The sequence below is a fragment of the Lotus japonicus genome, chromosome 2, assembly GCF_012489685.1.
Source record: "Lotus japonicus ecotype B-129 chromosome 2, LjGifu_v1.2".
Taxonomy (NCBI): domain Eukaryota; kingdom Viridiplantae; phylum Streptophyta; class Magnoliopsida; order Fabales; family Fabaceae; genus Lotus; species Lotus japonicus.
In genome coordinates this window covers 77311068-77327426 of record NC_080042.1, presented here as the reverse complement: position 1 = coordinate 77327426, position 16359 = coordinate 77311068, and the positions used below count along the sequence as shown (strand labels likewise).

At 33.8% G+C, this 16359-nt stretch overlaps 3 protein-coding genes across 3 annotated transcripts; all 3 read left to right on the top strand.

Annotated features, from left to right (window-relative positions):
• Positions 1–1408: 1408 nt before the first annotated feature.
• On the top strand, positions 1409–4326 carry LOC130735707 (heparanase-like protein 2). Its single transcript, XM_057587617.1, has 9 exons — positions 1409–1612; positions 1738–1774; positions 2186–2366; positions 2465–2619; positions 2724–2957; positions 3071–3260; positions 3365–3490; positions 3831–3930; positions 4018–4326. Exons 1-9 carry the CDS (start codon positions 1409–1411, stop codon positions 4324–4326), a joined length of 1536 nt encoding a protein of 511 aa, XP_057443600.1.
• A 2155-nt stretch (positions 4327–6481) lies between these two features.
• On the top strand, positions 6482–11060 carry LOC130739777 (uncharacterized). Its single transcript, XM_057592175.1, has 10 exons — positions 6482–6685; positions 6774–6848; positions 7201–7287; positions 8030–8086; positions 8787–8879; positions 9641–9713; positions 9829–9904; positions 9986–10076; positions 10228–10362; positions 10726–11060. Exons 1-9 carry the CDS (start codon positions 6635–6637, stop codon positions 10345–10347), a joined length of 723 nt encoding a protein of 240 aa, XP_057448158.1. The 5' UTR covers positions 6482–6634; the 3' UTR covers positions 10348–10362; positions 10726–11060.
• A 1100-nt stretch (positions 11061–12160) lies between these two features.
• LOC130739776 (protein RETARDED ROOT GROWTH, mitochondrial) lies at positions 12161–15765 on the top strand. Its single transcript, XM_057592174.1, has 7 exons — positions 12161–12489; positions 13274–13388; positions 14095–14254; positions 14337–14485; positions 14894–15045; positions 15200–15314; positions 15412–15765. Exons 1-7 carry the CDS (start codon positions 12251–12253, stop codon positions 15547–15549), a joined length of 1068 nt encoding a protein of 355 aa, XP_057448157.1. The 5' UTR covers positions 12161–12250; the 3' UTR covers positions 15550–15765.
• The last annotated feature ends 594 nt before the right edge of the window (positions 15766–16359 follow it).

Genomic DNA, 16359 nt, shown 5'->3' with positions numbered 1-16359 from the left:
ACTAGCTTAAAGTTTATTTGACTAGTTTAACAACTTTTGAAAGTGTTTGGCATAGGAGTTTATTTCAGTAGCTTAATTTTTTTTTAATAAGTACCTGAGGTAGCTTATAGCCTAAAAGCTTATTGAATTTATGATCTTTTTTATCCTTATAAATTTTAATAAAATTTTATCATTATCCTTTTTATATTTATAAAAACACTAAAATCTAATTATTTTTATTTTAAAATAATTACTACTCAATTGTTTATATAAATTTTAAAAAGTATTTTGTTAATTTAGACAAAATAAGCTTACTTTATCAAACTAAAATATAAAGTTATTTGATTTCTTCTATTTAAACTTAATTAATAAAAATAAATATTAATAAAAATTAATTTTATATTTTTTAGATGATAAATAATTAATTTGAACTAAATTAAAATATTTAAAGTGATAATTATTTTTATGATATATGTATTAATGTGTAAATAAAATAATGTTAAATGTAAAAAGAATTATACAAGTGTGCACTTTTATGTCATTTTACAATTTCAACTTGCTCAGCAGGTAGTTTTACCAAACACCGTTATTCAATGAGGTAGCTTTTCAGGTAGCATATAAGCTTTCAGCTAACTTTTCAGCTTTCAACTAGCTTATCAGCTAGGCATGCTAAATTAACACCATATATAAGTTTCTATAATAAATATTCAACATAATTATTTTAAAATTGTATCAATTTATTTTAATGAATTTAAAATAGTATCAATTTATTATAAATTTGGATCACGTGACATTAGATTAATTCGCTTTTTTTTACCGTAAAAAAATCGCTGTTTTTTAAAAGTAAAAGTAAAAAATATGCATAAAAATTATTTATGGCATCATCATTTTACTAATTTTAGTAAAGGAAAAGGATTAGAGGGAGGTGTCATATCTAGATTAATTACTACATTAGATAAGATTAGAAGAATAAAGAAAAAAGTGGACGTGTTTCAAATAAGGCCCTTCCAAAAGTGACATTCAAAGCATTCAGAACTAAATTAGCTGTCAACAATTATTAAGTCAAGGACCAGTGTTAAAAACATACCTTAAAGGCTATATTTTTTTATGGCTGGCTTAGATTTCATGATTTTGGACAAGGATAAGAATTTTTTAATTCCATATCCAGTCTTCATGATGTTTCTGGTTCTTTTGCTAAGATAAGGACGATGATGTTGTCAATCCTTTTACTCTTTAGGATGCTGAATTTTGAAGATAAGGATGTTCTAAATTAAGAAGACAACTGATTTTTTTGTTAGATTATAGCTGTATTTTTAGAGCCCTGAAATATAAAGTCTCTTCAAAATGTTCTATATAAGCTTTATGCTCTTAGAAAATATAATAGCATTTCCTGCACGGCTGCACTGCTTCTTTTCCATTACATTTCATAATGATTTTGAAAGTAACTCTGTGCTACATTCTTCTTTCATTGTTTTCCATATCCTTAGCAGAAGATGTGAAGCTTAGGGTGAAAGGGGTGACAACCATTGCTAAAACAGATGAAAATTTTATATGTGCAACTTTAGACTGGTGGCCTCCTAATAAGTGTGACTACAACCAATGTCCTTGGGGAAAATCTGGCATTCTCAACCTGGTACTCACTTTTTGCTTTGATGTCTCAATATAGAATTTATCATGATTGAGTATCATACATATTTCATCTTAAAAAAATTGTCACAGAGCTAACCAATCCATGATATATTTTCTCAATGTTTGCAGGATTTGGAAAACAAAATTTTCTCAAATGCGGTCAAGGGTATACTTTCTTTTTCTTAAGTCAATTCACAATTGATAGAAAATTTCCATGCATAAAAATATTATTAACATTTTAGGCTGCTTGGAAGACTTTGTTTCAAAAGCATGTTTATTTAAATTTTCAAGTGTCATTCTCATCCTTGTTCATTGGCGGGGGAAACATGTGTCAACTTGGTGGTAAAGGGAAGAGCTTAAAATATATATATATCAGCAGCAGTAGGACTAGAACCTTTGCACTATACGTGTATGTTTGGAAATTCTAATAAAATCGATTCTAAAGCCTAAATAAATTTTGTGACGAAGTTATAACGGGTAGTTTCTGAGTGCTATAATTGATTTTGAGAAAAAATAAGGTGATCCAAACCTTGACTTTCATTCATATATCTAAATATTGGCTACACTTTATTTGCAGCATTCAATCCCTTGAGAATCAGATTAGGTGGTTCACTACAAGATCAGATTATTTACCAATTTGGGAATCGAACGAAATGTCCTCATATTAAAAAGAGACAAGGTGGTTTATTTGGTTTCAGCAAAGGCTGTCTTCCCAAGATGAGATGGGATGAAGTAAATGATTTTTTCAACAAAACTGGGTATTACTTTCACAGCTTTTTTTTCTAGGCATTCATGTTTGGATGTTATCAGCATCTATCTCACATTATTTTTGTTTCCTTTTCTTTTTATTGTACAGAGTGAGATTAACTTTTGGGTTGAATGCCCTCATTGGAAAGCATAACACAGAGGATGATAAGAAAACTTGGGTCGGAGATTGGAACCCAAGAAATGCGATGAATCTCATGAAATACACAATTTCAAAAGGATACAAAATAGATTCATATGAATTAGGTATATATAAATCCTTTGATGTTGAAGTTTTTAGTTACAAATCCACCATACTTTCTATATATTTTTCTTACACATTAAATTTTTGATGTTATGTTTATCATCAGGAAATGAGCTATGCGGTAACGGTATTGGTGCTAGAGTAGATAGTGTTCAATATGCTAAGGATATCACTAAGCTTAGACTTATAGTTAACCAACTATACCCAAATCCCTCTACAAGGCCAAAGGTGGTAGGCCCTGGTGGTTTCTTTAGTAAAGATTGGTTTGCTAGCTTCTTGCAAAATGTAGGACCTGGTGTGGTTGATGTAGTGACCCACCACATTTACAACCTTGGTCCTGGTATGTATGGATTAATTATCCTTTCTAGGCTCTTGTATGATAAAATGCATTTGACTACTTTGCTTGTGAATATGAACATTGATTGCCTTCTAAGACAATTGTTCTAAATTTAGGTGATGATCCTGGTCTCATCAACAAAATTCAAGACCCATATTCCTTGAGTGATGTTGCTCAAACTTTCAAAGATATCTCAGAAGCAGTCAAGGATTTTACACCATGGGCAGGAACATGGGTTGGGGAAGCTGGTGGAGCCTATAACAGTGGTGGAAAACATGTGTCACATACTTTTGCTAATGGCTTTTGGTTTGTCTGATCTCTCTTTGAATTGGTCTTTGTCCTGCTTTTAATTTCCTTTTCAAAATTGCAAATTGACATGCCAATGTATTTTTGTATTAATTAATAACTAGGTACTTGGACCAGCTTGGCATGACATCCACATTGAACCACAAGGTTTATTGTAGACAGACTCTGGTTGGTGGAAACTATGCTTTGCTAAACACCACCACTTTCATTCCTAATCCAGATTATTATGGGTGAGTGTTTGTGTATTAAGTAGTAAAATGTCTTTTTCTAATTTCAACTTTCATACTTACTTAGACACCCTGCTAGTACCACACACATAAACTTTGTTTTGCTTTTTATCACTCTCTTCTCGTCTCATCACATCAATCATCTATTTTCTCTTCTTATCTCTCTCATCCTCATTTTGAGTGTAGATACCCTATGAAAGTTTAAATGTATGTTTGAAAATCATTCTACAATTTACTGTAAATTCAAAATCAATTACTGGGAAGAACTTTTGTAAATGATTTTTGAGTGTTAAAATTGATTTTTAGAATAGAAAAATTGATCCAAACATGTCTTTTTAAACAGAGCGCTCTTGTGGCATCGACTTATGGGAAGCAATGTGCTTTCTGTTTCTCATGAAGGGTCTCATAATTTACGTACATATGCTCATTGTTCTAAGAAAGGGGTAAGTTCATTGATCTTAATGACATGTCTAGGAATTTTTTTTTCTCAATCATGTTTTTACTAATTACTTGTTGATAATTATTTTCAGCCCGGAATCACTGTGCTCCTCATAAACTTGTCCAATTCCACTTTCAATGTATCTCTTGTCAATGACATGAATATGTCTCCAATGGAAAACATAAAAGGACAGATGAGGGAAGAATATCATTTGACACCAAAAGATGGAAACATTCAAAGTGATGTGGTGTTGTTGAATGGAACTCCATTAAAACTTACTGAATCACAAGACATTCCAGAAATGAAACCAGTGCCAGTTGATTCTTCTTCTCCGGTCAATGTGGGGGCTCATTCAATTGTGTTTGTGCATCTACAGAGCTTCAGAGCACCTGCATGCTGATAGTGATAGTATAAGTCAACCCTGCACAAATCAACAATATATTCATTTTTTATTTTTTCATTAGCCATTTAATTCATTTTACATTATCTGTGAACACCTTATGCAGATATTTTTAATGAGATTTCACTACTTTTATAATCCTCGTTCCAGAATGTAAGTTTCATCTATATAGTTTGAGCTTTGCTATATCTTATTACGAAGATAAACATGTGAATGCCTATATATACGTATATTACTTCTTTAATTAAAAGTTTAAAATGAACAAGAGGAAGATCGCGGTCTTCAGTATGATTGCAAGTTGTTTCTTACACAAATAAATAATATGGATGGCTAGTGATGTTTTTTGGTTACACCGGAAAGATAGATGGCTAGTGATGTTTGTTAGGCTCCCTTAATTTTAAAGCTTTAATAATGTTTGAGAAAAAAAAAGTGAAATAAAGGAAATACGAAAAATCTAATAAATTGTTCTTAAATATAGTCTAGTTTTTTCTTGTATTTCAATTGTTTTTATTCTCTTATATCCGGGTTCTAACACCCCTTGTGCTAGCATTGAATACATCATTTGGCTTATATATCTGTAAAAAATAAGTAGATGTTTTTAAAAAAGAAAATAGTATATGTGTTAAGAATGAAACTACTAAATCTCATCAATTTGATAAATTATAGCAAGTTGTGTAAATCCCATTTTAAGTGGATTAGAAGAATTTTTTTTTTAGTATAAAGAGGAAAAGGAAAAAATAACCAAAGAAGATTAAAAGTTGTAAACAATAATCAACGAAAAAAAATAAAGAGGAAAAGGAAAAAATAACCAAAGAAGATTAAAAGTTGTAAACAATAATCAACGGAAAAATAAGAGAGGTCATTCGAAGCAGCAAGTGTGACGGAAAACCTTGCAAAATTTAGGTTTTCTGTCCACATTCGCAGTGGCGGAGGTAAGGAGAGGCTTACGTATGCGATGATACCATCCAAATTTTTACAATTCTCTTTAATAGAATTGGATATAGTGACAGGTTGAATTATTGAGTATTGATTCATTCACACCCAACTTTTTAGTTCATCTCATTTTCACTCACATTCTCTTCGTATTTCTTTCTAGTCTTTTTATCATATTTTTAATTTCTCTCTATTTTCTTTTTCTTTTGAAAAGTCTCTATTCTCTTCTTATACCTCACTATTGGAGTTTTTTTTTTTTTAGAACAAAACATTATTCTGACATTAGGAGTGTGTAATGTGTACATACCATTGTTGGTTTTATTATCACATAAATAAATTTGTAAAAATTCAATTTTTAATGCAAAAAGGTAGCTTACGAAGGCCATATTGAGGATCAAGGTGTGCACTCAATGTTCTGCATTCACGACTTATACAAAGGAATTAACATATTCTTTTATGTTAAATTTCTTTATTCCAAATTGAAATAAGGAGTTAACAAAATGAAATCTTTGTGAACTTAAATAAGCTAGTTTTTAAAAATTTATATGTTCCTCTATTTTCTTATGGTTCCCCTCAACCGAAAAGTTAGCCACTGCCACTGCACATTCATTCACTCTTTTTAGTTTTCCGTCCGCACAAATCTTGTAAAAAGTTGTGCAACCTCACACAAACACTTTTTACCCGTTGTAGCAGGTTTGAACTATATTTTTGTGCTTTACATATAGGTCCTTTTAATTTTGGAATTTCAAAACTAGGGACATTATGGATTGTTGTTTTTTAACCACTCACTCCTCATGCGCCGTCGAATGTTGGGCGTGGCAGAGAAGTCCCATCGCGGTGAAGAGGGTGAAGGTGTTCCGCTACCGCTCGCACACTCGGCCACCAGCACTGCCCTCTATCGTGCGCCCCTGCGTCCGCTGCCAGTCGCACAAGTGCCACATGCTTCTCTTCGTGGCGGCTGGTGTAGTAAGTGCTACTCAGTAACGCCTGCAAACAGAAGAATGAAGTATCTATGTTTTTTCTATAGTGACCATCTTACTCGGCTTAGATCATTTTACTATGTTTTCACTCTTTTCTAGTTGTCTTAGCCGGGGGCAGATTTATGGCCCGGCCTGCCTGGGCACTTGCCCAGGCTACGTGGCTATTTTTTTATTTGGGCCGTTCAGGAAAAAAAAAAGACTTTCAACCAAAAACAAAAAAAAAATGACCCATCCCTGTCTTCTCTCTCACTTTCTTACTCACCTCCTTCTTCCTCTTTCACGATTTCAGTCTCAGCCGCACCGCACAACACACCTCTGTTTCAGACCTTCATCTTCTCCTTCCGTCCTTCGTCACCGACTCGTCGGTCGCCGCCGTCACGGAAAAGAGAGTATAAATGGAAAGTAAATCCTCCACTTCCTCTTCAAACTTAATAGACCAATTGGTGGTGAGTTTTTGCTATTGTTTGTCAATGTGTACAATTATCAGCATTACTTTTTCTCTGTTAATTCAACCTTATGCCCATGTCTTTATAGTGTCCTGGAGATGTGGTTCTTGACCTCTCTTGCATGACAAACCAGACCATTAAGCTTGGAGGTGGTCTACGCCAGGTAGGTCTCTAGTTTTCCAAAATACTACTCCTAGGATACCTTGTTTAGTTTCACATGGCGGACTCGTAGAGTCCCGCTAGCTAACAATCAATTGTGCGCGAAATAATACTGACCATCAGATTTCATTAAAAAAATAATTAAAGGTCGTATTCTTTACGACCGTACTGTTAAACTTAATGAGACATTCAAGTTAGACTCCATAAACATCAAAATATAAATTTTCACAACTCCGTACTTAAAATTATATTCATGATGTATATAGTACATAGCCTTGTTTCTCTCTCAAGTTATTAAATCTTATAAGCATACATATTTCTCTTATAACATATTCTCATTTGCATTGTTTTTCCAGGATTCTGATGTGATTACTGTAATGAAGGCTGGCAGGCTAAGGTTCTCCAAGCCTAATAAATACTGGGTTGAAAGCTCTCAAAAAAGGGTCAGTGTGATACTTTGGTCATCATGTATGTATTAATGTGTAAACGATTGGCAAGGCAATGCTGATTTTTGTTGTTGTTATTTGTTCAATGCCATTCTAGTTCTGTAATCTTTTCCCTTCAGTGTTATTTGAATGTACTGTAAAATTGCTCTTAATTCATGCCTTAAAATTAGCATGCGTTTCTTTTACACAGATTCCTGAAACATTTTTAGTGGAATGGGTAATATGTTTGTGATGTACAACAAGAGGCATTATACAGGAGATGATGGGATAAAATCCGGAAATCAATAGTTTCAATATTGTTATGGCGGTTGTAAAGTGTCAACTTTTGATTGTCCATGTATGATTGTATTTGGAATTTGAAAAACAATATTTGTCATGAAACTGTTGAGAACCTCTTAACATGTTTGCTTTCGGTCTCTCCTTCATGCCCCCTCTTGTATGGGGTAAATTTTCACTGGCAGCACAATATCAGGTTAAAGATGTTTATGCTTTCTTTCTTTTGAATTTTCACCCACAGTAGTCATACATACCAGCATACCAATATATGGGAGTTATATTCTTCCTCTTGAGATAAATAGCAATTTGCATTCTGCCAGAAACTATCTCTTAATGTCTATGGATTTTTTTTTCTGACAGCATTGGATTATATGTCTTTTAGGATAGCATTTGAATGTTTTGCCCCTAGGATTGCATACTTGGGATCTTTTTCCCCATATTCTGATTATGTTGTTTTGTACAGTATGTGCCCCGTCCGGAGGATTCTGTTCTTGGTATTGTTGTCGACTCCAGATCAGATGTAAGGGGTGTTTTCTATTTTTTCTGTTCAGGATTTCTGTTCTTATTAGTTATTAGTCTTTTACTCCTGCTCTACTTGTTTACTGAATTTAATTTGGCTCTTCCATATGATGTCAATTGGGCAAGTAATTTTTGGATTTTAATTTTGAAGTTAGGGTTTTTATTTGGGATTCAGTTTTTCAGGTTGTCTTGTTAGGGTGTTTGGTTATGTTTTTGTTGAGTCTATAAACAGGTCATCAGTGTAAACATTCGGTACCTTTCTGCATAGTTATATAATATGGTGCTTCCTTTTCCTCAAAGAGCATCTGATACCCAAGTCAAATTAGTAGTTTGCCCTAGAGTAGTACTCTAGGCTCATTGTTCTACATTGATATTTCTTACTCTCTTGAGTCCTTAGTGTGGATTAGAAAAGAGATTATCCATGGCATGGTAGTGTTAGCTTTCCCCAAAACTGTTAGGCTTTGCCTACACAAACACAAGGACATGATGGTAATTCAGGGTTGTTGCATCTTAACCAATAAAAAGGTATACGTTTTTTGAGATATATGAATGCATTTAATAGAGAATAACAAATTGAATAATTGCTAGGTTCTATATGCATTGTTACAATTTTTTATTTACTTGAAATAATTAACATGTTTACTTAGGTTTGAGTTTCTTTCTACAATTTCATTAAAAAAATTCAATTTATTACCATGCAGAACTTTCTTGTGGACATAAAAGGACCAGCTATAGCATTTCTACCAGTGCTTGCATTTGAAGGAGGAACTAGAAGAAATATACCCAAGTTTGAGGTGTGCACAAATTATGTTTGTATGATAATTGCATAAAAATGATGTTTGGTATCTCTCATGACTCATAGCAGTAGAGAATCACTTTATCTTTTTATTTGCAGCTAATGAACCCTTCTTTGATATTTTTTTAAACTGTCAATATAAATAATTAGGTATAGGTGAAGGGATCAGTGTTATGTAATGCACCAAGGACAAGAGGACTGAGATCAACCATTTGAAACATTAGTAACTTTGACAAGTTATGAAGGGAAAAAAACTGAAACTAGCCATACTATATACCGTGATCTTGTTCCTGGTCTTTAAGTCACTTAACTAGTCTGCTTGAAAAGTCTTCCCTCTTGTCTAGTGACTCTAGTCTTGAACACATGTAATACCTTGTTCCCTGTCCAAATCTCTTGGATTTATTGATATAGAAGAACACATTACTTATTTATTTAAAGGACGGGACCAAGACTATGAAGCAGGGGATTGAGTTTTAAGGTAGATGTATCTGGGTTATTATTTTTGAATTTTACTGCTGTCGTCATCATTTAACAGTTAACACAACTTACTCTTCAAGGATATATTACTGTAATAAATCTTGTAAGAGATAACATGTAAAAATCATTCACATTTTCTCTTTACCCTTTTTTTATTTGGCTGGTGTAAATTAGTAGTTAACTTGTAATTCCCCTCTTGGTGTTGAATAGTTTTGTGTCTGGCAGGTGGTTTATCTTGTTTCTGTAGGTTGGTTTTCTCTTGCCTAATGCTTCACCTTGCAGGTAGGTACTTTGATTTATGTTCGGGTTGTAAAAGCAAACCCTGGAATGAATCCTGAGCTAGCATGCACTGATGGTAAGTCTCCTGTTCTGCAGCTTCATTTTTAAGTTCCTTTTTGTTGGTTAATTTAAATTTTCTTTTTTTGGGTCTTCTTGAATTTGCCTTTAATTTTGTTTTGGTGTTTGTTTAGCCAGTGGGAAAGCAGCAGAATATGGTGCCCTAAAAGAAGGCTATATGTTTGAGTGTACAACTGGTCTCTCCAGGATGTATGGAATTTAACATTTACTGTTCATGCTTGATTTTAACAGATCTTGTCATCTTGATATGAGAATTTGTGTTTTTTGTAGGCTTCTCAGCTCACCCACATGTCCAGTACTTGATGTTTTAGGGAAGAAACTGTCTTTTGAGATAGCAGTTGGCTTAAATGGACGTGTTTGGGTATGTAGAGACCCTCTAATTCCTGTGTGCCATATCATGTGTTCTTTCTCTTGTCTCATTACAGCATATATGCTTGACCTTTCATGTATGAGTTAGGAAACTTCCATTCTACTGATTTCACCTTTCCTTTTTTATTCGTTGGTCCATCTAGGTCAATGCTGCATCTCCTTCTTCAACGATCATTGTAGCTAATGCTATTAAAAACTCAGAGACATTGAGTGGTGTTCAGCAGAGAATAATGGCTGAAAAGCTGCTGCAGAAGGTCCAATGAGCAGTAATAATACATGTATGTTTTTAACCCTTCCTAGTTTTGATTGGCCATTATTAGTTTATAGTGCCATGTGATTTCATGAATACTTACTTTTCTTGTAAATTTCCCACAGTTCATACTTTTTAGGCTTAAATGCACTTTTTGACCCCCAAATTTACATTTTTTGCGATTGTTGACCCTGATCTTATTTTTCTACGAAACAAGACCCTCTCCAGGCAATTTGCATGCAGAAGATGACTGGTCTTTTTGCCTGGAGAGGGTCTCGGTTCGTAGAAAAATAAGATCAGGGTCAACAATCGCAAAAAATGTAAACTTGGGGGTCCAAAAGTGCATTTAAGCCTACTTTTTATGTGCTAACAAATGCCAATGATTTTGCAGGGCAAACAAACGCTTTATGAAGAAGAATTAGAAGAAGTTCCCTGTTACTTGGAGTTTAATTTTCTGGTTATATCATTCTTTGTCTCCACAAGATATTTGATAGAAATTCAACTATGATATGTTATTTTCAATGCTCATTTGTAAAAGTCATTTTTTTGCCGTATTTGTTTAATGTAAACAGCGATTATACACTACTGTTAGGGAATCTGTTCTGGCATGCTTTTACGAACTGTTTAGTGTAGGTGAAGTGATTAAGAGTTGAAACGATCATATGTTTGTCTGCAAGCATATTTGATCAGATGTGATATATTGTGCTGCCTGATTAAATTGTTTAACATAGCCGCAAGTAAATGATCCAGACATTAGGATTTGTTAAAGATAAAAGAACTTGCATATATTGTGAGCTGTGTTGAACATGTTGCTTGGGACTGACTCGACTGAGGCCTGTTTGGTTAACATATTTTATCCGTTTGAGCTAAAAATAAATTTGTTAATATGCATCATAACATGTGTCATCATGTTTGTGTTTTTTTGCCAAGCAAAAGTGTATTTTCAAACTTCATAAAATGTTTTTGAATTTTTTTTGTTACAGATACTTTTTCATTAAGTAAAAATGGGTCTTATCATTTTACAAGATTGCCCTTTTGCTCGTGCCAGTTAATCTCCGCGCTTAATAGTATTTTCAGGGATTGAGTTTATATTTTTAGAGATCAAAATATCATTCATACTTTTTATCTTGTCAAATGAGTTTGAATTAAAGGCCGAATATGAGCTTAATAGCACTTCTATCATCTAAAAATGCTTTGGAAAAAATAATGCTACAACTACACATCAATTGTTATGATTACAATGAGTTACGATATTTTTACACCTCACTTCTCTTCCATCTTATTTTCACGTCATTTTTATTTATGTCTTTCTCTTATTTTCTCATCTCATCATTTGTCATTCTCTCTCTTCTCTTCCTATCTCTCTATCAAGCAGAGGTGGAAGAGTGTGAAGAAAGGTGGAAGAGTGTGAAGAAAACATTTTTGAATTAGAATGCATGCTTCCATCTTAGATAGAATATATGTTTTTCTATTGCCCCTATGTTTGGCAAAACTAACATATACTTCGGATTGATACAACTAACTTCAGGTTTCAGGTTCAGCTCTTACCTCCCTATAGGTTGAGAGTTCGAATTCTCTTGAGGTCAGTCAGGTTGTGAGCCTTTGCTAACCTCATCAACATGTCACTGACGCCCTGCTCGATAGTTTGAAGGTGTCTTATCTCCGTTCTATATATAAAAAACTAACATATACTTTAGCTTAAACTTTATAAGTAGTTTATGGCTTATGTTATAGTTGAAAATCAATGAACTAACTTATTAAATAATAGGAAAAATGAATTATTAAATAATAGGAAAAATTGCAAATTGAAGAGAAAAGAATGAAAGAGTGAGACAATGAATAATTGAATATAGACACAAGAGAACAACAACAACAATAACAGAGGAAGAAGGAACAACAGCAGATTCCGACGGCGAATGGGTGGAAGATGGAGAACAACCCTTCCCCTTTTCTTCTCTAGCCGCCGCCTCCGCATACGCACAGCACCTCCTTCTCACTTCGCTTCCTCCGTCACCCGTTTCTTCACTGCTGCATCTTCTTCTGCTATCCCCTGCCATGACGACCTTGATCCCCTTCACATGGACAGGTTCGGAGCCCCGGAACAAGACGACCCTTCTGTGAAAATCCCCATCAAAGCCTTCTTCCTCTCCACCAGGTATCCCCCCCCCCCCACTTACCCATCTCTAACAGCTGCTTCAAGTTGCTTCATTTCTGTTCTCGCTTTTATTATCTTATCAATTCCGCAAATGGGTCGTTCTCAAATCTTGTTTCTCTGCTGTTACCTGTGATTTCTGTTACTGTTGCATTAGTGTTGGATTTTGAACAGAAAACTATGTTATGTGTGTGTGTGTGAGATTGCTAGTAGTATCTTTAGATTTGTAATTTTGATTGCTGTTATTGTTTTTGTCATTATTAGTATTCATTCTGATGAGTAAAATTTGCAGCTTATTATTTGTATCTTTGCTTGTGTTGTGTTTCTCTTTTGTTCTATCTACTGCTTTAGAATTATGATTTTTCTGTCTAGTGTTAGACCATGTTGTGTGAGCATTATAAATTTGTTGCATTTATGATATTAGATTTGGGATCCATGGAATATGGAGCATTTATTTTTAATTTATGTGTATAAAAGAGGTGACTTAATGCTTGTATATGGCTTATAGGGTGATTAGGGTCCTACCTACATGCCTATTCAATACATACATATGAAGAGAGTAAGACACAATTTTAACATGAGGGAACATGAGAGAAATTTCACATGTGATGATCCTAATCCGATTTATAGGTTGAGGTTTTTTTGTGTTCCTTTGACAATGATGCATTCTATTTTTCCATGCTTATTGGGTTTGAATTGAATGAAATCCCTTTCCCCTCACATGTGCTTTTGTTGTTCTGTTCGCGTTCTCTATGATTTGGCTGTCTCAGATTCACAATTTTGGCAGTATAAATTTGAAGGGCGTTCAGGCTGACAATCCGAGAAATGTCGTTCCTCCATCTTCCCGCTCATCATCAAACTACGTTGCTCTCCGGTTCTGTGACTTCAATACGGACTCTATTGTAAGATTTTATTTTATTTATTTTCTCCAGAATATTTTTGTGCTCTATAGGAAGTTACGAGTGACGACCTTGATATAGAACTTAAGTATCTCTACTCTGTGCATCATTTTCTGCAATACCTTGTTTGTTAGAATAGAACTCCTCTTTCTTTGTGGATGTTCCTGTGGGGGTACCATGTGCAATTCCCACACTGGACTGGATTTATGAGGGCAGATTTCTAATATGGTTGTATCGGTGAAATTGTGTGTGCATTTGAAGGTTAAGGATAAGATAAGAGGAATTTCAGAGTCTAATTTCTCTTCCATTTTTTCGAACTGGACGGGCAGGTGCCAAGCTGCATCCTAAATGGCAATGATTTATCATTGATGATTAGTAAATGAATACATTCTTGTCTATCAAAAGGGAAAATAATACTCCTTGGTTAAGCAGGATTATGAGAAGAATAAGGCTAGAAACTCCCTCTCTAACACATTTTTTCAATACACTATTTATTATTGGATTGAATTCAAGTCAGATCCACTAAACCATTGGAGTCTCACTCCCAGTGAGACTCGTATGAACTCCACCCAGTAATGTAATTTTAAATGAGTGTTTCGAAGAGTGTGTTATTAGCATTTGTTGAGAAGAGAAAATCTCATTAAACTTGTACAATATAACAACGTAATTGGTCAAAGAATCTCTGAACAACTTGAGGCACTTTATTCAGGGAGCTGGATTTCATGTGAAAGCAAGCAGCTCTCGTTACATGGTTGTATACCAGTATGGGTCTGCTGTTTTGTTTAATATCGAGGATCATGAAGTGGACATTTACCTTGAGCTAGTTAAGAGGCATGCATCTGGTTTACTTTCAGAGATGAGGAAAGATGGTAAGTTTTTTCAAAGAAACTAATTAATCATATAGTTTTTCTGAATCCTGTTGTGTATCTTTAACCTGTTCTATGTGATTAGATTATGCAATAAAGGAGAGGCCACAATTAGACGAGGATATGCAAGGAGGTCCGGACTACATAGTCCTGAAATCATTAGACACTGATGGTATCCGTCTGATTGGAAGTGTACTAGGACAAAGCATAGCACTGGATTATTTTGTCTCACAGGTTGAGATGTGCCAGATGACATATTAAGCCAGTTTGTTTTTAGTGTGTTTAAGCTTTTTAAAAAATGGATTCATTAACATCAGACCGTAGAGTTGAGGATAACGATACAAAAAATGGATTTTGTAATTTTTGGGAAATGAAGGATTGATTTCACTTTTGTATTTATGATGTAATAAACATTTGCCTTTGATAAGTTTTTCCACTTTTAGAATCTTCCCTATGTTGCCAAACTGTTAAAAAAATCAGCATGAAAAAAAATGAGTCATTGTTTTGCACAATCTTAAAATAATTTTTTTCAAAAACTTGAACAAATGGATCCATTATTTCCAAAGCTTTGGGCCATATTCAATATCCTAAAGAAGAAAGATGACCACTGAAAATTTGACATTTGTTTTCTCATATTATCAGGTTGATGGTTTAGTTGAAGAGTTTGCAGGCATAAACCGTGGAATGGAGAAATCAGGAACTTTCACTATGGATAAGAAGAAACTGCTTCAGCTTGTTGGGAAGGCAAACTCAAATTTGGCTGATGTGATTCTTAAAGTTGGTCTCTTTGAGAGGTATTATCATTCATGTTTAGGCATTAGAAAAACATGCATCTGTAAATGTAAGAATATGTTGAAATTTTCATAATTTAGTGTCCCAAGTATTTCATATATTTTTTTTGAACTTGTTCTTAGCTTCTTTATTAATGTTCAAATGTGGATGAATCAGATCGGAAATAGCTTGGAGGGATGCAAAGTATGCTGAAATATATGAGTACTTGCGAGAGGAGTATGAAGTTGCACAACGCTTTGGAAACCTAGATTACAAATTGAAGTTCGTTGAGGTATTTCTACTCATTATATATGCATTAGCAAACATAAGATTTGAAAAAGAAATTATTGTCTAATCAAGGCTTATAACATTGATTTGGTTGTTTGCAGCATAATATTCATTTTCTGCAAGAAGTTCTCCAGAACAGGAAGTCAGATTTCTTGGAATGGTGCATTATTGGTCTATTGACTATTGAAAATGTTATATCCTTTTATGAGATAATTCATGCTTCAAATACAGTTTCTTAGGAAAGTAGTTAGAGAGGCTGTTGCTAGAATAATTTATTGTAACAGTTCTTACCATTTTTGGGCTAATCAATTTTTCCCCTTTTGTATTCATTATAAATCAAATCCACATATTCATCCACTTGTATGAAATTTAGTGGAAATCTTGAAACTTGTATAGTTTCTAAGAACACCTAATAATCCTTGATGAAAAATAGGATATCAGCTATATTTATGAAATTTATGCTTCTTAGTACCTTTTCTGCTTGGATACATGAGCATCAGTTTCACTGTTTCTGTATTGTTCTAACCGAAACTTGTGTTCATAGTGTACCACCTGTGATGGTTAAGTAAAAGCGAGTTTATTATGACAAAAACAGAAAAAAAGAAGTCAATGGTATCTGCAGATTGGAGGTTAACAAAGAGATGAGGAAAGATAGAAAGAATGAGGAATGTGATGAGTGATGTAATAAAAAAAAGTGAGAAAGGTGAAAAAAATAGGAGTGTGAAGAAGTTGTCAAAGCATAGGACTACTAAAATTTTGCCTCATTTCTAAATTCAATATTTGTCCGTATTAATATCAGGATATATCTATTGGTATCAAAATAAAGATAAACTAAAATTCTTCTAATGGATTTGAATGAATGTTCATTCACGCTTCACTTAATTGGTATCCAAAAGCCATTTCACCACAGTTTTAAGCTACAGTTAACTTCCTAAATGCTATACCTACACTAAAAGAATTGTTTATGAGCTAAGATTTATTCACATTTTCACTTTATTTCCCCTTTTACTTTCTATCTATTTTTCTTCACTTTCAATCATATCATCCAT